General features: G+C 44.7%; 1 protein-coding gene and 1 long non-coding RNA gene across 2 annotated transcripts in view; both read right to left on the bottom strand.

Moving 5' to 3' along the window:
- Positions 1–1,092: 1,092 nt before the first annotated feature.
- Positions 1,093–19,086, bottom strand: IGSF1 (immunoglobulin superfamily member 1). Its single transcript, XM_027097540.1, has 20 exons — positions 16,661–19,086; positions 14,194–14,312; positions 14,031–14,057; positions 13,333–13,617; positions 12,696–12,983; positions 10,516–10,800; positions 9,982–10,275; positions 9,253–9,531; positions 8,796–8,916; positions 6,833–6,903; positions 6,704–6,736; positions 6,032–6,322; positions 5,493–5,771; positions 4,593–4,880; positions 3,535–3,822; positions 3,056–3,343; positions 2,576–2,863; positions 2,178–2,456; positions 1,659–1,782; positions 1,093–1,503 (listed from the first exon to the last, which is right to left on the bottom strand). Exons 2-20 carry the CDS (start codon positions 14,297–14,299, stop codon positions 1,368–1,370), a joined length of 4,050 nt encoding a protein of 1,349 aa, XP_026953341.1. The 5' UTR covers positions 14,300–14,312; positions 16,661–19,086; the 3' UTR covers positions 1,093–1,367.
- Positions 19,087–24,499: 5,413 nt separating this feature from the next.
- The window catches only part of LOC113615314 (uncharacterized), a 58,939-nt gene continuing 56,141 nt past the window's right edge, over positions 24,500–27,297 (bottom strand). The window contains exon 3 of the long non-coding RNA XR_003430966.1: positions 24,500–26,404. This is a non-coding gene — a long non-coding RNA (uncharacterized LOC113615314). The remainder of the gene's footprint in view (positions 26,405–27,297) is intronic.

Raw genomic sequence — 27,297 nt, 5'->3', positions numbered from 1 at the left:
AGACTTTGTACTTCTACATTCCAAAGAGCTTAATACAAATTAGTCTATAGTACTCAAGAGTGTTTCATTCTGTAAGGATTAAGGGAAATGTGATGCATTTTTTTCATTAAGTTGCTGGGTAAATAAGCTTCCTGATATAAGAATATGGGAGTTGTTTTCTAAATTTTATCGTAACCAAGGATAAATAACTCACTGTGTACAGCACCCTTGTACATCGCTCTATTGAACAGTGATAGCTTAGAATTAAACAGTGTTGGGAGGTAAGGAACTTTAGGGTCAGATGTGAAGGGGTTGTGACCTCCTCTAGGACCCATAGGTCAGTTCTTCTGAGGTCTTGAACAGGTTTAAGGAATTAGGTAAGCCCCCTTCCCCAATACAACCCTCCTAATGTGTACTGGATTCCCACCCATGCGGCAAGTTGCATGCCGATCCAAGGAAAGAGATCAGGGGCTCGGAATGCGAGCCAGCCTCCGTTTGGAATACTGGGAAAGAACACTGGGACAGGACACTGGGAGGTCTCCTGCTCTAAACCAATCACCTCACTTGCTTACTCACTCTTTGAGATCCCACCACCAGAGAAAACAGGGCTTTCTTTAGGGAGGGGCAAAATATTCAGCTTTTATCAACCTTTCACACTTAAGAGTGAATTAATGTACACCTGTGGTTGTTAGTTAAGGGCCACAAAGCACACTTTGCCGATCTCCAAGTTCTGTAGTGGACTAATCCTAACACTGGAAAGCAGGTGTACTACAGACCTAGAAGTAGCACAGTAGAAAGTATGTAACTTCAGTGTTTGCCCTCCTCAGGCTCAACTTGGAGAGAACATTGCCATTCATTCATTCTTCCATTCATTCAAAAATGAAATGGAAGGATGATGGGACATTCTGTTCAGTTACCATGTCCCAAACCAAAATGGACATTTTGGAGCCTTCCCTCCTCCCCGACCCCATCCTTGAGCTCCTTTCTCTGTACTAGCAGCGCTGTGCTCTCTTATTCTGCCATGGAGATCAGCTCCAATACACCATTTTTGCTAAGTGTTAAGTGGACAACAAACCAATGGAAAACCACTGCCATAGTTTTTGCAGTTAAATAGTGAATACTCTCTTTATTCAGAAGAATACATTTTTAATAGAATTTCATGCACCAGTAAATCAGTACAGTGAGGAGTTACGAGGGCAGGGACTCTCTCTTCAGGAAACATCTCACCCTGGTAGGGCTCTCAACTCCTAAAATCCCCTTGACCTATCTCAGGTGATTAGTGGCCAAGGAACAGTAGATGGGGTGGACTCCCAGGGAAACCAGCCAGATGTGCAGGTCTCTGAGGATAAAAAAAGAGGAGAGGAAAGCTCTTGCCAAGGAGGTGATTATTATATTGGGACTGGCAGTTCCACTGAGGTTCCCTGAGAGATCGATGAGGGAGAGTTGGTATTGGTGCCCAGGTCTCCTTCTTGGTTACACTCTTCCAAGGCTATGGTCTGGTCTCTTCCATCTGTCTCTGAGCCTCTGTGTAGAGAAAAAGACATGACTAAGAGAGGCTCCAGAGCCATCAACCTGAAAACAGGTTGCATTGTGGGACTCAGATTCTAGAGGAGCATATGTACCATTGTTTTAACAGAAGCCCCTGGGTTCACAGAAGGAGGCTGACATAAGGCAATTACCTGGTTCGGAGTCGAGGCCACTTCTTCCACTCTATGGCTAGCACCACCCCTAAAGCTACAACCACCACCACGATCAGGGTACTTCGGACAATGTTCCCCACAGTGCATTCCTGAGCAGCAGGCCCTGTGGTGATAAAAGAGCAGAAACCAAGGCCATAGAGATCAGTGCATGTACGCTCCCCTGGATCTCTTGTTGCCCCCTCATCTGGCCTCCTCCGGGGTTCACTCGGGAACCATGTGTTGAGACTGCAGATGGGGTGGTCAGAGGCAGTGCTTATGCTGAGGCAGAAGCAGCCCTCCTTTTGGGGGGTGGAAGAGGCCTTGAAAGTATCCTTCTCACTATCTTTGAGTGAATCTGAGGTTCCACCTCCTTACCATCCCTAGGAGAAAGAAAAATGACCACACTTGAGGTCTCTGATTCCAAACCCCTCCCCCTCCATGTTTGGCCTGTCTCCATGGAGACTATCTCTGGGATCCCACGTATGTCATGCCAGAACCATGGAGGGATTATCATCTCACCTGCTGCCCCCACCAGCTCCAGGGGATCACTAGGCTCTGACCAGATATCAGGGTAGGCCTGCAGACGGTAGCTGCAGCTATAGTTTCCAATGCCCTTTCCTTCTACGTTGTTGATGACAAAGTCTCCATCCTCTGAAAACTGCTGAGGCGCTTCTTCTCCATCATGTTCCAGGACAAACTCCACACCTGGCAGGGGTCCTCTGCACTGAAGGGTGATATCCTTTCCTAGCTTGAACACAGTGCTGGGCGAGGCTGACAGGGAGGGTTTAGGGGGCTTATCTGCAGCCAACCAGGACACAGAGTTAGAAATGGCCTTGAACCCAGCCCTTTACCCCCTTAGGGCTAACTACTAAGAAACTACAAAATCTAGACTCTTGCTGAAATCTCCAAGACCTTACCAGTCACCCAGATCTCCAGGGAGTCACTGAGATTAGAAGCTGCAAAGGGAGCAGAATCCAAATAATAAACACAGCTATACATCCCAGAATCTTCACTGCTCACTGCTGGCATCCGGAAGTCAGCCCTGTACCCTCTTGGCCTCTGTTGCCTTAAGGGCTCTTGAGTACCCTTCTTCAACAGGACAAATGTTGAGTCTGGCAGTTCCCCTTGACATTGAAGAGTCATGTTTTCTCCAGGGGCCACCATGGGACCAGGCTGGGCTAATAGGCTGGGTTTGGGGAGCAAACCTAGAAGAAATTGACTCTTGGTCATAGAGAGGTGGCCACTTTCCAGGGCATCACTGGAGTCTCAATAAAGAGGAGAGACTACTGCTTGCCTCTCCTTGAGCTCTTGGAAAACCGTTTACCGTTTCCCATGAACCATCTGACAGCTTACTCACTCTTTACTCCCCTGCTCACGCCAGAGCATCTTCCCCTTACCTGTGACTATAAGTTCCAGGGTGTTGCTAGGCTGTATCTTGATAGGGCTGGTCCAGTCAGGATGGTAGCAGCAGCTGTAACGACCTATGTTAGCACCAGATATATTGGTGATGGGGAATGCCCCATCATTACTGATGGATCCCCAGAGCTGCACTGAAGTGGCTTCTGTTTCTTTGTGCAGAATGTACCCTACTCCGTGGACTGGCCCTTGGCACCAGAGAGTAACATTCTGCCCCAGGGGAACCACAGAACTGGGCTCAGCAAACAACCATGGCTTGGGGAATGTGTCTAGGAAGAGACCAAAGATGGAAAGTGGTTAGTATGCAAACTTATCACTCGCTGAATTAATCCTTTATTTTTCTCCTTCCAGACACAACCGTTCCCCTCCATGGCCTAGCCTACCCTTCCAAGAGGGATCACCCTCTCTAACCCTTATTCCAGTTGTCTCTGTCCCAGTCCCATGTCTTGTCAGTCCTTACCAGTCACCCAGATCATAAGAGGCTTGCTGAGATATGATCCCCTGTTTGACATAGTGGTCTCATAGTAGACACAACTATAGTTCCCAGAGTCGTCTGCTCCAACAGCGTGGAGGGGAAAGTCAGCCACATTCCCTGAGGCACTCTGAAACTGTAAGGGAACCTGGGTTCCCTCCTGCAAGAGGGCAAACCTCATGCCCTGGAAAGTCCCTTGGCAGCGCAGGGTCACATTCTTCCCAGGAAGCACCACAGGACCTGGCTGTGCCAGGAGAGTGGGTTTGGGGTAGAATTCTGAAATTAAAGAGATCACAGCATGAGAGAATCCTGCCCCTGACATTCTGAACATTGTTTTTTTAGTGTTATTAGAAAAAACAATATATGCTTATTGTAGAAAATTAGAAAATACAGAAAAAAACCTATGAAGAAAATACAATTCTACTGCTCAAAGATAACCATTCTTGCTACATTTTTATGTATTTATTTCCCATTTATTTTTTTGTACATGGCCATGTCATTGTAGCTCTAACTATTTGCATAATTGGGCCTACTATATGCACAATTGTGTAGTTTAATATTTTTCACTTTATGTTGTAAATATTTTCCTATGACGTTAAACAGCCTTTGAAAACTATCATTTGTAATGGCTGCATAATATGCAGTAGACATTTCAAGGTCTCCGCCATTTCTCTGAGGGCCATCCATCCAGCCCACCAATCTCTGACAGCCCAGCTAAAGAAAAAGTGGACATTGGGCCTAAAGCTCAAGGCCAAGCCACAAAAAGATTTCAGAAATAGGGCAACATGTGAAACACCCCCATCTGCCTCATTTCTTTCCCCAGACGTGAATTATTTTCCTCCCTCTTCTCCTCTTTCTCACCTTCCTGTATTAGTGATCATATAAGGCAGCTGCCTTACATGGACTGTTTACCATGTGTTAGGCACGGTCCTAAGCACATTCTTGGTGACTTTTAGAAGGAGCACTTCTTCCTCTCCCACTGACAGCCCTCCCGCCCACTGTCCCAGAGTCAGTACCACCTCCACCTGCATTTCCCCACTCCTGACCTGTCACCACGAGCTCCACAGGGTCACTGGGCTCAGACCAGATAGCAAAGTCATAATAGCGGCAGCTGTAATTCCCTCCATCACCAATGCCCACCGAAATGATCAGAAAGTGGGCCGCACTGGCTCCCGGACTCGCCCAAGACCTGTCACTGGACGCTATTTCACTTCCATCTTTGTAAAGGATAAAGCTCATTTGCTGGTGGGGGGTGGAGCAATTGAAAGTCACTCGGGCACCAGGAGTGACCACAGGACTGGCCCATGTCTTGAATAAGGGCTTGGGGTACATTTCTAGAAGGCAAAAAACCAAACACAATACAAAACCAAATTAAGAGAGAAGAAAGATTGCTAATATAGCAAATATTGGTTCCAGAAAGCTGCTTTGTTTCCTATAGTATTTCATTCAGAAGAAGGTGCATTTAAAAGTCAAGGCAAAACCACTTTGCAGATGAACTTTTCACAGGGACCCCTCACCCCACCCCTCACCTCCTCCAGCCGAATCCTCCCTGTCAGCAGAACAAGCAATGGAAGCTAGCTAAAAGGGTGAATTGTCACTGGGGCTCTGCTGATTCCCTGAGCCTCAGTTTGCCCATTTGGACAAGAAGGGGAAATGGTACCTGATGCACCTCCTTTGAATATTTGCTCTATAGCTAAATGAGATAATTGATATGAAAATAATTAGAAAAATTAAATCACCCTCTACAAACCCCAGCTATTAATAACGATTATGGCTATTAATATCGTGCAGCCAGAGGCCCTGGCACTCCCAGCGCCACGCCTGCCTGGCTCTAAGATTGGACACAGGCTCCTAGGACCAGCAGCAAAGTTTGCTGTGAGGAGAGGGGTGTCTGACCCAGAGCTTTGCTTCCCCACTCCTCTCTCACACACCCCTTTCAGCTCTACCTTTTATGACAAGCTCCAGGGGCTCACTGGGCTCAGACCACTTGAAGGGGCGCTTTTCAGTGTGAGTGCGGCAGCTATAATTGCCTTCATCTTTATCCTCCATTCTTTGGATTGTAAAGAAGGTTTCTCTCCCAAGGGCACCAAGTTGCTGGACAGGTTCCTGCACTCCCTCCTTATACAGAGCAAACCCCATGCCTGCCAGCCATCCTTTGCACCGGATTTGCAGTTCCTGGCCCCGAACTGGGGGGGAAGCAGAAATGACAGGTTTGGGGAGGATGTCTGGAAAACAAAACAGGGACACTCGGAGTCACTTTGTCAGCAAAATAGAAATCCATCCTGGACTGGCCTTTGCCTCTTCCTGTCAGTCTTCTCATAACTCTGCTCCCCACCCCTCCCCCCATTTCAGTGCCCCTCCTCTCCTACAGGCAGCAGAAGCCCCTTGGGCTCTGGGTCTCTGAGCATTCCCCATCCCTAGGAACAGTGCTGGAGTCCCAGGGGCACTGGGGATCACTCCGTGAGGACCCTCTGCCTTTTCTTACCTGTCCCCACCAGCTCAAGTGCCTCACTGGGCTCTGACACAGCCATCTCCTCCCACGAATGGCAGTGGTAACTCCCGGTGTGGCTCTGGGTCAGGGCTCCAAGGGGGAAGGCAGCCCGGACCTGCTCTGAGGCCGGGCGAGTTGCAATCCACCCGGTCCCGTCCTTCAGCAATACAAATTCCTTAGTTGAGCCAGAAGGGCTTCTGCACCAGAGGGTTAAGTTCTTCCACGGGGCCAGAGGGAAGTTGGTCTCTGCCCACAGCTCAGGCTTTGGGGTTGGCATGATTATTTCTAGAAACAGCAGAGTTAGTGAAGCCATCCTCCCTCACCCTCACCCTCCCCTTTTCCTTGCCCTTGAACACCCTCCCCAGATCACATTGCCCACCTCCCCTTTCAACCTCAATCCAAACTCTTTCCTTCTCTCCGCAGGTGCTGGGGAAAGGGGAAGCTGATGTCTCAGCTGAGGGTCAGAAAAATGCAGAAGCTTGGGGGAAATTTTGCAGGCAGAAAAGCAGAGTTGGAGGCTGAGTTTTGCCAGCAGCTTTAGCAAGTGCCCCTTCCTGGCTGTCCTTCCCTCCCAACCAGTCACTCCCTGGCCACTGACACTGACACTCTGTAGTTATTTCGGATCTCCAGGGAGGAATGTCCCAGTCTGGAGCAGGAAAAACTCACCAGTCTCTTCTGTCAATACCCCATTGCACAGTCCTGCAAAAGAAATTGCTGCCAGGGCTTTGTCCCCTCCCCCACGGGACTTCACCCCGGCCTTCTGCCCAGGCCCCTTCCCCACCCCCTTCTACTCACCACAGCAGAGAAGAGCTGTGAGTATGAAGAGCATGGTGACCCCTTGAGCTGTTCCCAGCAACCAGGCTTCTCTAGCAAGACCAGAAAAGAGATGAGAGGAGTTGCTGGGATTAAGGGGAGGGCGGAGAGAAGGGGGCGGCAATTTATGTCATTGGCTTACTCACCACCCAATAGGGATTGGATATGGCCAGGATAATGGGATATAATCTTTTCTGACATGGATGACTTTTCTTTTTGAGGGCCTCACCACCTACAAACCTCTTGCTCTTTCATGACCCACGTGCCCCCTGCCCCCTCCCCCATCCCCAGACAATATCAAATGTCAGGTCCCCAAGGCCCCTGATTAGGCTGTTGCTGGAATTGAGATGTCAGATGTGAAAATGCCTTTGTAACTCCAGCTCTCAGAACCCCTGGAGCTCAGTGTAATCGGCAGCTCTGGGTGGTGGGTGTGGGGGTGGAGGGAGAAATCTTGGGGGTTTCTCAGTCATCAAGTTTAAGTTTGGAAGCAGTTTTTATTATGGCAGTATTGGTCCTCCGACCGACCTGCCTCACCTGCCTTTGTTATGGAAGGGTTGCCTAGGCAGCAACAGTGAATTACCAGAGGATTGTCAGTGCTGAGCTAAGCTTGTCAGAGAGTGGGATCTCTCTACCCCCACCCAGATTATGACTAGAAATGTGCAGCATTTTTAGGTTATGGGTCCTGTAGAATTAGATTATACTAAGCCAAAATTCATTTGACAATTTTTACTTAGAAAACACTGACCCTCCTTCCTGGCCAGGAAAACATGCTTTTCAAGCTGCATTCTCTGAAGTCTGGTTTCCAAATTCATTCTTTGATGCAGTGGACCTGGGCTGAGGTGGGGCACTTGAAGCTACATTTTTTCTAACCCCTGGCTTGAAGGTTACCCCAGTGTATGTGGAACTCAGGATAGGTTCTGTGGAGAAGTAGGACTTGACCCCCATTGAAAGTTTTTGAAAGCTCGAAGGGTAGTGGTTTTGCAGAAAGTTTAGCTGGCTCTCTCCTCATTACCCAAGCACTCTGTTCCTCAGATCCCAGCGGGAAACACAGACACACACAGTCATAGTCATCATCCATTGTATATTGAATACTCCCAGGCACACGAAGTCCTGTGATCATGGTGGGGGAGGGGTACAGCCAGGATCACAAGGTGGGGGAAAGTAAGCAAGGCGTTTGGGAACAGAGGCCCCACCAAGCTAGGAGCTGTCATTTCTCTTCTCATTTTCAGGCAGAATAGCCTGAGCACAAGGCCGTAAGGATCAGGGAGAGAAGGAGATGACCCAGGGGACACAAAAGGATAAAAGTAAATGGCAGGAGAACCTGTTTGGCTTGACATTTTATGGGTCAGAGGAAGCAGTCTGATTCCCTGGCCCAATCCATTCCCTCATCAGATGCCCACCCAGGCTAAGGCTATATTCTCAGAATGCTCTGCACAGTGGTTGGGGGCCAGAGTGGCAGAGAGACTGGCTTCCATAGCAGCTAGGATGGACTACAAGTCTTGCTAGCCCTTGAGAGCTAGGGGTAAGGGTGAAAGTTGGGATGGGAGTTAGATAACATCCTGGGAGACAGGACAGCATGGCTTCTTACAAAAAAAGTTCAGTTGAAGTTAATGTGTAAGACATCAATCATCTCTGAGAGGCAGGGTGGCTTGGGAGGGAGATTTGGGCACCCTCCTGGGGGAATCAGTGAACAAGGTTCTGATTACTTCTCCAGGCTCTGAGAAATATGCATTTCTCCACCCTATGGCTTGGGTGCCGACCCCTCTGTGAGGTGAAAGAGAAACTGCTGGAATGAGAAAGTCTTATATCTTAAGCCCAGAAGGTAGAGGATACAAAGGGTCCCCCCCTGTGGCTTGTCTCAACTGGAGTATGACCCATTCCTGAGTCTCTGGGGAGCCTGAACTCAGCTAGATTGAGGAACAGGGGGTTGGGACAAGACAGTTACCTGATTCTGAGTCTCCGACACTTCCACCTTATCCACAGCTCTACCAACAGCAAGGCAAAAAGCTGCACGATTAGGGACAACCTGATAGCCTCATTCAGAACGTAATTCCAGGTGAGAAAGCCTGTGGCCAGAGAAGACCAAAAGCAGGGACCTTGATGGGGACAGGGACTGTTGAATACATTCATGGGGGGAGGGGGATCTGGTTACTGCAGGTGAAGGGAAGTTGAGACAAAAGTGGCCTTATTTTCATGAAGAATAGGACCCTTGAAAGTATCCTGCTCACTGCCTTTGAGTGACTGTGAGACCACTCCAGAGGAAAGATGCCCAAACCCAAGGGCCCTGACTTACAAGCCCCCAACTACCCTTTCCACATCCTTCTGGGCATTGTTCTGGGATCCCAGAGGTATGATGGCCAAAGCTGCGGAGGGGGCATCCCTGTGAAGAGTGTTCCTCTCACCTGCTGGCCCCATCAGTTTCAGAGGCTCACTGCGATATGACCAGATGTTAGGATGTGCCTCTATGCGATAGCTGCAACTGTAGGTCCCCGTGCCTTTCCCTTCAACATTACTGATGATGAAGTCTCCATCCACTGAAAATTTTGGGGATGTTGCTCTTTCTTCCCATTCCAGACAAAATTCAAGTACTGGTTGAGGTACTCGGCACGGAAGGGTGATGGCCTTTCCTAGCTTGAACACGGTGCTGGGCCAGGCTGACAGGGAGGGTTTGGGGGGCTTATCTGCAACCAATCCAGAGACCAGAGTTAGAACAAATGACTTTGAACTCAGTGCCTCCTCCCTCAACAAATGTTTCTCAGGTCCTTATTTGGTCTTCTCTTTTTTTTCACTTCCACTAGATCACTGGCTTCAAAATTTGATTGTGCATCAGAACTCCTTGGCCCATTCCTTGATTCTCCTAGCTTCAATCAGAAAGACCCATACCTGTAAGTTTCCCCTGGTCTTAAGGAAAATAACTTTTCTAGGGGTCACGATGGAGCTTGTCCATGCTGAGACAGGGCTTGAGTATCAACCCTGGGAGAGAAGGTACCTAAAGTTTTTGGAGAAAATTCTACACCACCCTCCTAGTGTGTTTTTCTTTGGCCCATAAATCCAAGAGGGTACAGGGCCACCAGCTCCTTCTTATAACACTGTAATGATGATTAAAACAAACAATAGTTCTTAGCACTTGCCTACAACCACAAGCTCCACGGTGTTGTGTGATGACATCCTGATGGAGGTCTTCCAGGAGAGGAGATAGTGGCAGCTATAGATGCCAGCATCACTATAGGTCACATTGTTGAGGAGGAATGACTCATCATCACTGATGCTGGTGGTATCCAAGAGCTGAAGTGTTTTGTCTTCTCCTTTCTTATAGAGTGTAAGTTCCACTCCATCCACTGGCCCTCGACACCACAGGCTCACATTCTGACCCATTTGGACCACAGGACTGGGCTGAGCAAGTAGACAGGTCTTCGGGAAAGTGTCTAGGACAAGACCCAAAATATAAAAGGCTAACTGTCTGACTTACCCCTCCCACTACTTAGGGTTCTTTTTCTCTTCCTCCTGTCCACCCTTGGCAAATCCCATCCTAAGTCCACTTACACAAATTCTGCTCCTTCCCCCACCATTATCCCTGGCTGCATGATTAGGTTCTCCAGCAGGCCCTGAGCAAGTTGTACACCCTTAGCCCCTACAATAGGTCCCATTGCATCCCCTTCTCTTACCGGTTACCCAGATTTTCAGGATATCACTAAGGAGTGAACCCCTGTGTGACCCATCATAGTAAAAACAGAGGTAATGTCCAGCATTGTGGATTTTCAAAGCCCCGAAGAAGAAATATGCCTCATTTTTTAATGGTCTCTTGTGGTAAAAGGACTTCTCCAAGTCTTCACGCCTTATTAAAGCAAAGGTCATTCCATAGATTGGCCCTTGGCACCTGAGATTCAGGCTTTCTCCCGGTGCCATGATGGGCCCAGGATAGGCTGTCAGAGTTGGTTTGGGATAGAGTCCTAGAAAGGGAAGAGACCCTGAGTTAGATGTAGGATGATTCTTCCTTATTATATTCTGGTTTAATTTTCCTAGTTCCCTTAGATAGAAAGTGATAGCTGAAGTTTACCCTCTGCTCCCTCTTCCTTCCTTGAATCTCTGCCTTTTCTAGGAGGCAATCAAGGGTAAGTTCACTTATGCCCCTTCCCTCTCACCAGACTCTATCAGCTCCACTGAGCTCTAACTATGTGTAGGGTGTGTCTCAGCGGAATATCTACATTTGTAATTCCCTGTATCTTTAGGTCCCTGAAATGCCAAATGTAGTTCTTCAAACCACCCAAGAAACCAAACTTCTGAAAATGACTTTTATTCCATCTTCATAAAGCATGAATGCTACTGCAGTATTAAGGATGGCTTTTGAACTCAATAAGTTCACAGAGGACACTTCCCACAGGGGATTGAAAGAGGCCAATAAGGAGGGATTGGCCAGTAAGTCTGCAACCCAAAGAAACCTCTGTTAATGGGGTCACACCCTCATTTCCATGTATTGTTCCTCCAAAGAGATTAAACTACAAAATAGAGGGCAAACCTCACTCCCAAACCACTCCTTCTTACCCATCCCAATCCCAGGTAGGCCCACCCACCCATTCTTGGAAGGATCAGCTCTATCATATGCTCATTAAGCATTTAGGATGTGTCAGGCATCGTGTAGGTCGAGGAATATACAAGTAAAGAAGATAGACACAGTCCCTGTTAGCCAAAAGCTCATGGCCTAGTGGGGGACACCAGCAAACAGGTAACTGCAGAAGTGTGTGTTAGTGGCATCTATACTGGAAAGGCATTCGTACAACAAACATCCATAACACACAGTTCAAACAGACAGGCTTTTGTTCTTTGATCCTCAATAAAAAGCTATACTAATAAAATTAATATCTACCATTTATTGAGAACTTATATGCCAGGCACTGTACATATATTTAGGCAAATCCTCACAACAACCCTGTGAGGTAGGCATTATTATTATACCAATTTTGCAAATGAGAAAACTGAGTCACAGAGAGGCATCATACAGTAGATTGGATAGATACTGTTATTCCATTTTAGAGTGGGGGAAACCGAAGCACAGAGGTGAAGTTACTTGCTCAGTATCACACAGGGAGGCAGTGTCAGAGGTGGAACTAGAAACTAGGATTACTGCTTCTAAGTTCAGGCACTTTCTGTGGCACCACAGCTTTCCCCAAGCCTATTTAACTTGATGAGGGAACTAAAGCAAGTGTGGCCAATTCTGTCTAGAAGCATCCGGGCCATGGGGTGGGGGAGTGGGGGTGTGTGTCTAGTGTTTGGGCATTGTGGGGAGGCTTCTACTGTGTTTAAAGCTTGGTACTGCCTTACTGGATCTGTATATACAAGACTAAATTAATTTATAAAGTCATTTCTAAAATATGAACTATCACTTTCTTTGTCATTTTTTTGTTTATTTTTATCACCAGCACTAGCAACTCATTCTATTTTCCACACTTAAAAATAAAACCCAGAAATAGAATAAAAATACTTTAAATTAAAAAAGTCAGTTTACAAGACTGCAGTGGCAGTGCCTGGCACATATTAAGTGCTCAATAAAAGCCTAATGAATGAATGAATGCATGATTTTCGACAAATAGAGAACAACAAAGCTGTGATGAGCTGAAGCTGCTGGACATTTGGCTGGACTCACTCACTAGCCAAGTGATTGGCTCCCAAACATTTACCTCATAGCATGTGTGATTCTAATTTGCATCTCAGTAAAATGTCAAATGACTTTAGCTCATGGGCCTTGCAGAGAACTGGGCAAGGAAAGTAATGTCAGAAACGCTGGCTCATCCAACCATGATCCCGGGGACAACGATCATCAGACCCCAGCAGCCATAGCCACACCCACCTGCCACAATCAGCTTCAGGGGGTTGCTGGGCTCTGACCACAGGGTAGGGAGCATCTGGATGTGAGTGCGGCAGATGTAAACCCCTTCACTCTCAGGTGTCATGTTGGCAATGGAGAATATGGCCACTGTCCCCGTTGGGACTTGGTAATCCACGGGTTCTGCATATCCCTCTTTGAACAGCATGAATACCAAATCCTGCAGCCAGCCATGGCAGAGTATGTTAACATTACATCCAGGAAGAGGGGAGGTCTCAGCCTGGATCCAGAAAGTGGGCTTGGGCAGCTGGCCTGGAAGGAGAGAATGAACTGGTATTCAGGAAGAGCAAGGGGAGTGCTGCTCAGGGAGCGGCAGAGCGCTCTACTTAAATGAGTCTTCCCTGTATGACCCTTATTTGTCACCCCTTGTTCCCCCATCTAGGGTATCCCCTATGTTGAGAGCTTGCCCTCTAGATCTGTTCCAGAGTCTGTGTCCTCACTCTGCATCTATAGAGACTAGGCACTTATTTACTAACTGTGGAATGCATGCATTATACATGCATGCATTTGAGGCAAACGAATGAATTAAACCCTGCTCTGGGAAGGCAAGGTTCAGTCCCAGGAGCTGGAGTTTATTCTTGATTATCTATCTCTGTCTTACCTGGTGCCTCCAACTCTAAAACTTTACTGGGCTCTGACCAGCCCGTCTCCTTCCAGTAGCAGCACCTGTAAAGACCTGTATTGGACTGAGTAAGGGCACCAATGGGGAATGAAACTTGGAAGGTCTTGTGGGAAGGGCGGATCCAGGTCATCTGTGTCTTATCTTTCAGCAACAGGAACTTGCTTGAAATCCGAGAGGGGCTTTTGCACCAAAGTGTGATGTTCTCCCAAGGGGCCTGGGGGTAGTTGGTCTCTATCCACAGCTCTGGTTGAGATTGCATCATTGCTGTCATTCCCAAAGATAACAAAGATGTCAGCAGTCCAACCCTCTCCCTCCCATAACATGCCCCTCCAATGTCCCTTAAAATTAGCCCCAACCCAGATTCCTCCTTTTTTCTTCCCTTGGGGACAGGATGCATACTTTTATGGGGGTGGGATAGGGACCCCAAGATATTTGTTTAAGGAATTCAAGTGAGTTGGGGAATGAAGTGCAAGTCTTGCTTCCTTTCCATCTGAGACAAAGTTCTTTACTATTTTGTGGGAAACCAAGTCATGAAGTAAGAGGTCCTGATTCCCAGCCAGCTCAATCTGGAAATTGCCTTTGGGCTCTCAAGGCAGTTATGTCCAGGGCCATGGAAGCAGGTCAATGTCTTGTGGCCTTCAGGAAGGAAGGTACTTGAGGTAGCAGGACTCACTTACCTATTGGTGTCATACCCAGACTCAACCCTGAAAAGAGAGATTATGGTAAAGGAGAGCCCCTCATTGTTCCCACCCACCCTCAAACCTCAATATTCTCCATTCCCTTCCCATAGGGGTAACTATAACAGGTTCACTTGCCCTGCCACCACTTCCTTGTACTCACGAATGCAAAAGAGTAAGAGAGTGAATGTCCGCAGCATGGTGGCCCCTTCCCCTGGCCTGTCCAGGGTCATGGAGCCTCTGGAGTCCTGAAGGGCTGTGCCCCTCATCAGGTGGTGAGATCTAAAAGCAGAAGTGTTTTTACTCAGGGGACTGATCCTGCTTCGGAAAGTTTAGTTTGGATCAGTAAGTTGCACCTGACATCCCTCCCTTCCTTCCACTCCCTCACTGGCAGGCAGGGTTACTGGCTACTTCTTCTCTTTGTCCCTTTTCCTCACTTCCCCCTTCTCCCACCCAAGGTCTTTGCTGGTATCTACCATGTCAGATTTATTGAAATGTCTGTCTTTCCATGGGATCTCAGAGGCCCAGAGGCCTAATCCAGGCCAGCAGAAGCCACATGGTATGAGGGAGATGGGAGGTGTAGAGAGTCACCTTTTCAGATCCTTTACTCATACATATATATTTTTGTCTGAGTACTTCAACAACCTAGCAAAGGAAGCGTTTCTACCATCACCATTTTGCTGGCTAGGAAACTGAGGCTTAGACAGGATATAATTTGCCCAAAGTCAAAAGATATTAAATATCAGAGCCAAAATGCAAATCTATGTTTAACTCTAATGCTTATGCTCTAAAACCAGTATTTAAACTTTCAGAGGCAGCCCTTGACCCCTTTCTCACCCTACCTCACCTGTACCATCTCATCCCATCCAGGCCTGCCCTTATGCAGAATGTCAGAATGCTTCAAATCTAATATTACTTTTATTTCTTACCCCCCAAAATCTCAAAGCCTCCATCTTGAGTAGGTGTTGGGGAATCAAGTTACTTGAGCTAACTGATATAAGATGCAAATGATTTATTGGCTGCCCATAATTTATAAGCATTCTTGTTCATTGCCCCTAAGGAAAAAAAAAGAATTGCTTGAATTTCAGGGAATATGGCAAAGATATGTGAGTTCAGCGAGGCCTTCTCATTTTCTTGAAAATCACTATTGACCACAGGCCCTACACGTCCATAAGTAGACCCCTTACACTCTTCTGCCTCTCCTACCCCACCCCCGGACCCAGAGTATCCTTTTGCCAAGGAAAGGCATATGCCCATCACACAAACTCAGGCTAACTCCCTTCTACCAACTCTCTACTCAGAGCCTGAGGTTCTGGCTGTTTAATTCTATTTCAACACAGTGGGATAAAGGCAGCTCTCAGAACAGAAAGCGGTGATTTTGCTTCCCCAAACTGATCCTGATCTTGAAGTCCCTAAGTTGCTCCAGTGATAACACTAGGAGGGATGAAGGAGCAGGAAAAAAGAGGAAGATTCAAACACCTGGGCTGTAGGAAGCAGGTGGACCATCAGAGATCCAGGGAAGCACAGTTTCCCTTTGCATTTCTTACTTTGCCTTGAAGGATGCTCAAATTACCCTCTCTGAACTTTTCTTATCTATAAAGTTGGGGAGTAATATATACCTAGCCTTGCTGTTGTGTTGAATCTGAGACAATACATGTACAGTGCCAGGCACATAGTGAACATTTCATTAAAACTTGGCTATTTTTCTTCCCAAAGGGGGTATTAATCTGGTATAGCACCCTAAAGATGCTCTTTCATCTCACCTCCTACAGACTCTTGCCCCCACTCCTCTTAGGGTCAGGCCCAGGCCCAGGCTTGGGTGCCACCCTGTTGCTTTGTTCCCCTGAGGCTTTAGGCCAGAATTTATTGGAGGAACTCAGGTTTTACTGCCAAGGGAAAGGTTCAACCTGGGATTCTGCCAGGGAATGCCATCTGAGATTCTAGCCTTGCCACTTAGACCCCTAAACCAGGGTTTCGCTTCCTGGGGGCTTGAGGGGAATAAGGGAAGCTGGATTTCTCAGCATGGCTGACCCCTCCGCAACCTACTAAGGAAACTCTACCATTTATATCCAGCCAAAATGATGAATCTTCTGTCCAGGGAACATTGGAAGGAGCTGCAGGCTTCAGGTTAATTGGCCACGCCCATTTTTGGCCTTTCACACTCCCCCCCCCCCCACCGCCAACTTCGGCAGTCTAGCCTTTTCACCCTTCCCTTCTACTCCACCCCAAGCACTTTACACACCCTTAGGCAGCGCCGCAGTGCTTTTGAGGGTGACAAACCTGAAATGTCTAATGGCTCGCCCCCTGCATAGCTTTGAGGGTTCCAGGAATCAAAGGGGTTGGGCTCAGCGAGGTGCCGGGTACATGCTCCGCTAAAGGTTTGGAGGGAAGACTGAGAAGGAAAAGGAAAGATATCTACAGCGCCCAGAGATTCTCAGCGAGGCACGGCTGGGATCGCGGAGGGAAGGAAAAAGGGAGGGATGAAGGGGGTGGGGGGGAAAGACTTGGGAGCATTTAGATTTACGGCAATTAATTACATCAGGGAGATTATTTCGGGGTTTTGTTTAGGATCTGATGGGCAGTATTTAATCTTCAGCCACTGGACTATGCGCTCATTTGCAGGTACTTACGGTAGTTGAAGGCCCACTCCGCTGTTGGAGATTCTCCAGTGAGCTCCTCCAGATGCAGCAAACTGCCCGGCAAGAGAAGAGCAGTCTAAGGACAGCCTCCCAGGCTCAGGGCCACGCCTCCCTCTCTCCCCCGCCGGCTCTGCCGCTCCAGCCTCCCCTCCTCCCTCTGCCAGGCTCTGGGAGCCCACCTACACTAACTCCCTGACACCTGCAGTCCTCTGACAACCGGGATTTCCACGCCCCTCCCAGCTCCCGCCCCTCTCACGATTCCCTGCAGAGGTTGCTGGAGCCAGATTCAGGCCCCTGCCCCCTCGCCTGTCGCTCAGAGTTTCATTGGGTCATTGTATTCTGGAGGGGAGAGGGCCAGCTCTCAAGCCTGCCAAAGCTGTAGATCCCTCCTCTTCAGCTCCCCAATGCCTTTAAAGGGATCTCAGATCTTCCTCTGCCCATTTAATACCCCACGTAAGCATAAACACCACCCCACCAGGGCTTATATGCCTACTATGTGCCTCTGAGCCCTGGGCGTCTATTATTTCAAATCTTCATAGCAACACTGCAAGGTGTGTTACTTCCCTCAATTTTACAGATGAGGAAACTGAAGCTCAGAGAGGGTTAAGTAACTTGGACAGCCTTCAAAGTCTAGCTTGGACTAAAACCCCAGGCTTTAGAGACACACAAATTTGGATTTCAGTCTGGTTCCACTATTCAATAGCTGAGTGACCTCAAGAAAGTGAGTTAAACTCTCTGAGTCTCAGTTTCCCCATCTGTAAAATAAAACAACAGAAGCTATTGCACAGGCCTTCCATGGGATACTGTAAGTAAAACTTACAGCATAGTAGCCCTGGTACATGGTAGGTGCTCAGTAAATGGTAGCTGCTGCTGTTGCTACCACTACCACCACTACTGCTATCATTAATCTGTACAGCTTTCCACAAATGCCCTAGAGAAACATGATTTCAATGATGTAGATAACCTTTCATAAATTTAGTTAACCATGAATGACTGTTTCAAATGATTATGTATGGATAAGATACTAACCAAAGCTCCTGACATATACTATATGATGGGATTAAAGCATAGCATCCAGTGGACCCCCAGATCAATTGATTGTTGTAAGAAATAGCCACATTTTTCTTTATGCACAATTTTTACATTCATAGAAGATTAAAAATTATCTAAAGAACTGATTCACTTTGTTATAAAGCAGAAACTAACACACCATTGTAAAGCAATTATACCCCAATAAAGATGTTAAAAAAATTATCTAAAGAAAAAATACTGTGATTTGAGAACAAGCTACATAAAAATAAAGTAACTGTGCTTTTAATAGGAAAATTGAATATCATATCTTCATGCATCAGGGATATCAGCTGTGGCTTCCTGGCATCCTCTGTTCCTACACACCATTATAAAGTACAGATTATCACATAAGAATAGAATAACCATATGAATATAAATAGGTATTTTAGGGGCAAGTTATTTAACCTTTCCAGGTCTTAGTTTTCCTATTTGTAAACTGGGGATAATAATTGTACTTAATATCACACAGAGTTTTAGGTAGGATTGAATGAAAATCCCCCTGTAAACTACTACATAGTGCCTGGGACACAGCAACCAACCATCCACTAATTCAATACACGTTTGCTGAGTATTTTCTTTGTGCCAGACATTGTTATAGATGCTGACAATCCAGGGAGAATGGCAGTTTCTGCTCTTAAGGAGTTTGTAGTCTGAGGATAAACAGTGATAGAGAACAAGTAGGAGAAAGCCAAAGAAGGGGGTGCCATGGGAATCAGAGAATTGCAATAGGAAAGACCAGCAAGTAAGGCATGGAGAACTGTAAGCAGTTTACTGTTACTGTGTGCTGAAACCAGGGCAGTGGAAGTAAAGAAGGAGGAGAGAGCAAGCATTCCCGAAATATTTAAGAGGTAAAATTGGCCAAACACAAATGGTTGTTTGGAACACTAAAGTGAAAATTATTCTATGTCAGGGTGGAAATATCCATGCCTATTTTCAAAACATTTGTATAGAAATCACTATGATGGTATCAGGCACTAAGTGCCTTATAAATATTAACTCATTTTATCCCAATCACAACACTCGGGGATAGTATCAGTCCCATTTACAGATGAAGAAGGTGAAACTCAGAGCCATTAAAAAATTGCCTAAGGCCAACACAGCCAGCAAGTGGAAGAGCTAGGATTCGCATCCAGGCAATCTGTATATACAGTTCCACGGTCCCATGTTTTTTTTTAATTACTTAAACCACTTTATTGATTATAATATACCTATAAAAAAGGGTCTTATTTAGAAAATAATTCAAAAATTTTTTATGCAAAGTAACTGAAAACTTCTCAGTTCCTTCCTTCTTTTTTTTTTTTTTATTGAGGTATAATTGATCCACAACATTAGTTTCAGGTATACAACATAATGATTCAATATTTGTATATATTGCAAAATGAAGTCCCATGTTCTTAACCACTACAATGCTCCCTCTGCATTGGAAGTTTGTAATGATAAAAGTAAAAAAAACCTTTTAATTTAAAATAAAGTTACCATGTGATCCTCCAATCCCACTCCTGGGCATATATCCGGAGAAAACTATAATTCGAAAAGATGCGTGCACCCCAGTGTTCATTGCAGCACTATTTACAATAACCAAGACATGGAAGCAGCCTAAACATCCACCAACAGATGAATGGATAAATGAGATATGGTATATATAGACAATGGAATATTACTCAGCCGTAAAAAATAAGAAATTATGCCATTTGCAGCAACACGGATGGACCTAGAGATTATCATACTAAGTGAAATAAGTCAGACAGAGGAAGAGAAATATCATGTGATATCACTTACATATGGAATCGAAAAACAAGATCCAGATGTACTTCTATGCAAAACAGAAATAGACCCACAGTGGTAGAAAACAAACTTATGGTTACCAAAGGGGAAAGGGGTGGGGCAGGGGTAAATTAGGAGGTTGGGATTGCCATCTACACACTACTGTATATAAAATAGATAACCAACAAGGACCTACCATATAGCACAGGGAACTCTACTCAATATTTTGTAATAACCTATAAGGGGAAAGAATCGGATACATATATATGAATATTATATATATATTTACATAAAACACTGAATCACTCTGCTGTACACATGAAACTAACACAACATTGTAGATCAAGTATACTTCAATACAAATTTTTTAATTTAAAAAACAGATGTGAATGTACTTAGTAAAACAGAGAATCACCAATCAAATGCATTGTTAATAATGTAGAAAAGAAGGCAATGATAGCATCCTCCTACTCTCTGAAGTCCTTAGGCCGAAGCTTGTGCTCGCACCAGCAGCCAGAATCTAGAGCCCAGATTCCCCATGAATGTCGTGGAAGCCTGAAAAAGGTCCTGGGACTGTGTGGGTGAGAATACCACTCACTCTTTTTTTTGCTCTGGGTCACTGTAGAATCTTGAAAGGACTTATTATTCAGACTTCATAGAAGCCCCTCATTCAAACTATGGCTGGCAATTGAGATATTAGAAGCTCCATCTCTAGGCTACCTCTGTGGGTCTTGGACCTTGTAGCCTGCCTGCAGAAGGAGAAATATTCTCTGGCCAAGCTCCCTAGAGGAAATTTTGCAGCCCAATATTTATAAAGCTGGTGATAGAGGCCAAGAGAGACTGGGGCTATGACTTAGCTGAGGTGGAGTTCTTGACATTGGCTCTGCTGGCCTTCCCCCCACCACATACACACACTTCAAGACAAAGGTTGGCAGCGGAAGCAGGGCAAGCCTTTCTCCTCTCCATAACCTCATTTTGGAGTGCTTCTTCATGGTGAGGTCTCCAGACGCTGCAATTGTTGCAAAGTACTGGGTGATCCTTTTGGTGTTCACAGTCTTTCCTGCCCTGGATTCTCAGCTGTTTGGAGCAATCGAAACAGAGAGACAAAGAGAAACAAGCCCCGTGTGTGTAAACGGGCCCCCTAAGATGTCACGTGAGCCACGGCAAACACACACCTCCCAACAAATGTGAGACCACTCGGAGAGGCAGGGGCCCCGGGGGAGACCGGCACCATTGAGCAGGCTGGATGGGGAGCTCCAGCTTCCTAAGGCCTCACAGGCCTTCCTGCCCATCTCTCCTCAGCGCCGCCCCCCCCACATCTTTGCATCACAGACTTTGTTCTCGGTACTTTCTCATTAACAAAACAGAGCAAGTGGCATCTTCCTCTTCTGCATTGGGGACAAAGGGCCACAGATATGAAAACACACTCCACCTTGGATACTTACATGATCAGAATAGACTGGTTTTCATGATCTGCCAAAGGGAAAAATAAAATAGAGATGATGGCAATACGGAAAGAGCTTCCTCAACCTAAATGTCCATCGAAAGAAGAATAAATAAAGAAGGTGTGTGTGTGTGTATTTATATAAATACACACACACACACACACACACACACACAATGGAATACTACTCAGCAATAAAAAAGAATGAAATAGTGTCATTTGCAGCAATATGGATAGACCTAGAGATTATCATACTAAGTGAAGTAAGTCAGAGAGAGAAAGACCAATGCCATATGATATCACTTAAGTGTGGTTATGTGATACAAATGAACTTATTTACAAAATAGAAACAGATTCACATAGGTAGAAAACAAACCTATGATTACAAAAGGGGAAAAGGGGGGGTGGGGGAGGGATAAATCAGGAGTTTGGGATTAGCAGATACAAACTACTGTTTATAAAATAAATAACAAGGCCCTAGTGTATAGCACAGGGAACTATATTCAATATCCTATAATAAACCATAGTGGAAAAGAATCTGAAAAAGAATATATATATATATATATATATATATATATATATATAAAACTGAATCACTTTGCTGTACACCAGAAACTAACACAACATTGTAAATCAACTATACTTCAATAAAAATATTTTTTAATAAAAATTAAAAAAAAAGAAGTCTGGGTTTCTCTCCTGGTTTATTACTCTAGAGCTGGCTGATATTAAACAACTCCTCTTTCAGGAATGTTTTGAGAATGATCAGTCTTATTCTTAAAGGTTGGCCCTCCTCTGACTCTCCATCCCCTTAAACTGGTGAGATGTACAGGAGGTGGGGTGGTATGGGAGCTCTCACTGTTACTGTCCTGGGAGGTGGTGATACCAGAAGGGGTATGGTGAGCCATACCCCTTTGCACTTTGACACCTTGAGCCCTGGGGACTGGAAAAGGGATCCTCCTGCAAAAGCTTCAAAATCGCCTGTTACGAATTATGAGACAACTGTTAAACACAAGGTTTTACTGAGTACATACTATGCACATTGAAGTAGGGAGTGTGGTTGAGTGTAGAGGCAGGATTAATGTGATTTGTAAGGTCTAAAGACTCTCGGCCTAGACAGAATAAAAGAGCAACTGTCTTACAAAAGCTGTATTTGGGACCAGAGGAGTGCTAGAAAAGCTTCAAGAAGGTGGAGCTTAAAGGAAGTGAGACACCAAGGACCATGTACATGCACAGGTTTGTCTGGGGAGACTTTCTCTGTAATTAAGTCCAGTCTAGGATGATGAGATTTTTTTTAAGCTAAATTTGTGTTATAGTAGTCCAACCAGGAGATGCACAGGGCAAAGGTGGTCTCCTCCCAGTGATGTGCTGGAGGCAGCTATGCCTGGCTCAGGAGAGCTGAATGTATGCATCTTGCCTTAACCCAGCATTTAGTAACATCATGTTGGTAGCTAAAAATTGGCCACGGCCATAGAATTTACACCACTGAACAAGCAAATGATACAAATCAGGGTTTTTTTCCTCAGAAAGCCGTTAAACATTCACTAACAAACCACTTTCTTTCTTTTTTTTTAACATCTTTATTGGAGTATAATTGCTTTACAATGGTGTGTTAGTTTCTGCTTTATAACAAAGTGAATCAGCTATACATATACATATATCCCCATATCTCCTCCCTCTTGCGTCTCCCTCCCACCCTCTCCTATCCCACTGCCAACAAAGACATGAATGGATGCTCAACATCACTAATCATTAGAGAAACGCAAATCAAAACTACAATGAGGTATCATCTCACACCAGTCAGAATGGCCATCATCCAAAAATCTACAAACAATAAATGCCGGAGAGGGTGTGGAGAAAAGGGAACCCTCTTGCACTGTTGGTGGGAATGTAAATTGATACAGCCACTATGGAGAACAGTATGGAGGTTCCTTAAAAAACTAAAAATGGAACTACCATATGACCCAGCAATCCCACTACTGGGCATATACCCTGAGAAAACCATAATTCAAAAAGAGTCATGTACCACAATGTTCATTGCAGCCCTATTTACAATAGCCAGGACATGGGAGCAACCTAAGTGTCCATCGACAGATGAATGGATAAAGAAGATGTGGCCCATATATACAATGGACTATTACTCAGCCATGAAAAGAAATGAAATTGAGTTGTTTGTAGTGAGGTGGATGGACCTAGCATCTGTCATACAGAGTGAAGTAAGTCAGAACAAGAATAATAAATACCGTATGCTAACACAAACCACTTTCTTCCAGTTTTATGCTTTAGGACAGTGATTCTCAGTGGTAAACAGGAACTACCAAGAATCCTGATAATTTTCATACAATCTCAAGAGAATGATGAGCACTATAGTGCATTCCTCCTCCCCCCACTTTACTACTGTGGTAAGCCACCTAAAGGCTGAGTTAGATCTCTAGAGTATTTGGTGCACAGGAGAGGTGCTAATATGTTTTAGCACTCCTCCCAACTCCCCATTAAGTCTCAGCCATGGAGTAGACAAGAAAGGAACTAAGGTGGCACTAGACAGGTAGTGCTCTGGGACAGTGAGGAGGCCCAACCAGACAGATTAGGTTCTAACAGTAAGACCTGGGGTAGGGGTGTTGAGGTTTGGAGGTGGGAAGTACCTTCTTTTAGAGATGGAAAGGGAAGCTGGGGCCCATCCACAGAGTTTGGGTTTCAACTTATCCAGGATTTCAATTATTAAAGGCACAGTTTGGGGCATTAAGTCACTTCCAGAAGCTATAACTGAGGGTATTTTCAGGACTGTGAAGGAAGATTCCAAGAATAAATCAAATGCAAGTGATGAACCAGAACTGAAACTTATTTAATCAAAACATTCATTGTGAGCCATAAGCCATGGAGACCTGCATGATCAGGCTTCTGGATGCCTGTCGTAAAGCAAACCAACAGTGTGATTGCCTAGGTGAATTTAACTTAAGGTTAATGGGTGGATAGAGAAAATGATGTTTTGTGGTGTTCCAATCTAGCAGGGCCACAAGGTTCTGTTTGGCCTACATACCATTTACCAGGAAGGTAAACTATTGCCCCACTGTCCCCAAATAATAATTCTCCTAGCATCATAAGATGCCTTTTATTTATATAAGAAACAACAAGAAGAAAAGATGTGTGTGCTTGTATGTTGTGTGCATCTGAGTACATGGGGGTAAGAGTTCAGGGATAGACTTATAAAATGAAGGAAGCCTCTGAGGGTGGGCTGCAAAGTGTTTCATTGTCCCCTTTTCCTATGTTGGATGAAGTTGATGGCCCCAGAAGGAAAGAGGTGGGCTCAGCCCCACTGCCTTTGGTGGGCAGGCAGAGTGGCTTTGACGAGCAGTTTAGGTCTGACACAGGCAGGATGCTTTAAAGTGCCAGTGCCAGGAAAGCTTTTTTTTTCTGCTTCAGAGTCTGACTTGCCTCCAGTGTGTCTAAATTGTAGAAATTTTCGGGGGGCTGGGATATGAGGAAGAGAAGGGAGGTAATGTCATTCGGGAGCTTTTAATCAGTTGTCCAAAGGAAAGTAAAGAAGTCAACAATTGGGTTCTTTAAGCTCCATTTATTGTATGATTAACAAATTATATTAATTAAAGTTAAATGGAGACATATAAACTGCAGGAGCAATACAAATTAGCAATTTAAAAACACATCACTGCAACATCACCCACTGTTTACAATCTGTTTCTAAAAATATCAGTTTATAGGCAATCATTTCAATGTACATGCATCTCTTCCAGTTCTACTTGTTTTGTGCTCTAAGATATGGTCAAATTTTCTAAAAGATCCAAGTACCCTTGACAGAGGGTGGGGGAAAACTTTCTTTCTCTGAACAAGTCTGTTAATTTCCTATAGTTTATTGCTTTCACATTCACAATAAAATTATTTTTTATTATTTTATCTATCATATTCCAATGTTTCCCTATCCCACCCACTACTATTATCTTGCTGTATTCATATCCTCTTTTCCATTTATCCCTCCCTCATCCCTTCCCATTTTTTAAAACTTTTTCTTCTCCCCTTCTCATGTAGAATAGATAGATGATAGATAGATATATAGATAGGTAAAGATATGGATATAGATGTAGATATACATACACTTAAGGGCAAATCGGTCAACATTACATTTGTACTTCATTTTCACTAATTACCCTGGCAAAAATGAAATTAATCATAAAACTAAGATCTACATTCTATTAAGAAACAGTTTTGTATATCAATTTAGTCACTTATCTCAAGGAGCACACTCTCCCTGGGCTGCAGCTGTTTGCAGAAAAGCCAGTAGTTTTGGAGTTTTGCTGACAAATCCCTTGAAGTCATCTTGATTGTCAAACATTCTTCTCTCATCTTCAAATAGGCAAGATAGCTTGGCAGGATGGTTCACTTGAGGCTTCAGACCCAGGAACTTCAGGTGGTAGTAGATCTTGCTCCAACTTTGTCTCTCTTGCACTGTAAGTAAGGCATAGTCAGGGGTCAGCCCTATCTTTACTTTGTTGAAAATCAGTCCTCCTTTTTTTTCTGAGCAGCTTGCAAGATTATTTCTTTTTCTTTCAAATTCAGGAACTGTACAATTATGTGCCTTGGACTTTTACTTTAAGAGGTATATTTAAGTGGGGACCTGTAAATTCTCTCTGTAAGTTGAGATCTTTGTTTCGCTCTGGAAAATGTTTTTCAATAATTTCCTCAATAATAGTTTCAAGGTTACTCTCATTTTCTATACCTTCAGTGATGCCAGATACACAAATATTATACCTCCTTGATGTGTTTTCAAGATCCATCACCTCTTCTTGTTCTGTGAAGAACTGTTTGCTTAAAATTTTTATCTTTTGAGACTGAAGCTCAATTTGGTCCTCATTTGTACTGTTCTCTCTTCCATGATATTTATTCGATAATTTTCCTCTCTTAGGGTTTCTTTCAGTCCTGTGACCTCATTCATCAGTGTCCCGTAGTCTTTGATGAGCTTTTCCTGTGTGCTCTTTAAAACGTCCACATGGTCCTGTATCACCTTCAGGGTGGGAAACATCAGCTCCCTCATGTTGGCCCTTTCTCTGGGTTCTGCCTGCTGCTTCTCCAGGCCAGCTATACCTCTTGAACTCTCTGAGGTCCCTGTTCCTCTGTAGCATCACAGTACTTCTTGCTTGCTCCTGAGCTTCTCTTCATCATTTTCCTCATTCTCTTTTAAGCTTGGGTAGCTTTTGGTCTCTTTTTTTCCTGCTCTTGTAGCTGAAGTTTCCGTTGGCTTCGAGGTGTTTCCAAAGCTCAGCAATTTGGTTCTGCACAAAGCTGCTCTCTCTGTCCTCTCCCCCAGGAGCTCAAGAGCTGGGGTCTTTTCATTGAAATTCAACACCTATTTTAAGCTGAAATCCTCAGAAACACTATAGGAAATTACGGTACAATTAACCGATGTGCTCTCCTCTAATAGCATTGGGAGTAAGAGCTTCATAGCCCTACAGGTAAGATAAAGAAATACATAAAAGCATACATAAAAAATAAGCACACACATATAAATACATAAGTACACTAAATACCTGGATACATAAACATACAAACACAAAAAATATAATATAAATAAAGGCACAAATACATAAACATAGAAATAAGTATGTCATTAAAATGAGCTTCATGTGTTCAGAATATTTAGCTTCTTCCTGGCTGAGGGTACACAAAATAAGTTTCTGATTAAACAACTAGGTGCATTAGAATTATAAACTAGAGAGTGAGAGAAGTCCATCTAAACGTTTCAGCGTTTGTGGAAAGAGACTTTGACTTCGTGTCAGGGGGCTTGAATTTCAGTCCTGGCAGAGCCACTTACTAGCTGTGTAATTGTGTGACATTTGGCAAAGCTACTGAAAGTTATTTGGGTCTCCATCTCCTCATCAGTCAAATGAGTATTCAATAACTGTGAGTTAAACCTGTTATCCTCAGCCTAATCGTGTTTTAAAAAATATCTCTTTACAGTGGTATCTGGGATTTAGCTTGGTGATGATGGTTGGGGTAGAGACAGGACAGTGATGGGGAAGGGGAAACTTGAATAGGACTCAAATGGATACCCTCTCAGGTCCCATAGCATCATCTTTATTTTTGAACAATTAAAAATAAGTATTCAGCTTGATTATACCCAAAGTATTGTAGAAAATGATGAGAGACATGAGAAAATAGATAAACTCTGCCTTCAAGATTATGATCTAATGGGAGATATATCCACATTCACAGCTAAGAATAATATAACACAAAGCATGGTAAGTTTTGAAAGACAGAACATCAAACAAAACATTATGGGAGTGTAGAGGAGAAAACAGTTAATTCTGATTGGCAGCACTTAGGAAGTTCTCAATCCAAG

Source organism: Aethalodelphis obliquidens, unplaced genomic scaffold (assembly GCF_003676395.1).
Source record: "Aethalodelphis obliquidens isolate GAN/ISIS:26980383/991018 unplaced genomic scaffold, ASM367639v1 scaffold115, whole genome shotgun sequence".
Taxonomy (NCBI): Eukaryota; Metazoa; Chordata; class Mammalia; order Artiodactyla; family Delphinidae; genus Aethalodelphis; species Aethalodelphis obliquidens.
The sequence above is the reverse complement of the archived record's forward strand: the minus strand, read 5'-3'. Positions and strand labels throughout refer to the sequence as shown.

Excerpts from the sequence above, each read along its gene's own strand:
- IGSF1 (XM_027097540.1), bottom strand. The coding sequence starts at position 14,299 with ATGAGGGGCACAGCCCTTCAGGACTCCAGAGGCTCCATGACCCTGGAC. Across the intron at positions 12,984-13,332 it reads TTTAGAGTTGGAGGCACCAG|GCCAGCTGCCCAAGCCCACT; the intron begins GTAAGACAGAGA and ends CTCTCCTTCCAG. Across the intron at positions 1,783-2,177 it reads GGAGCTGGTGGGGGCAGCAG|GGCCTGCTGCTCAGGAATGC; the intron begins GTGAGATGATAA and ends TTATCACCACAG.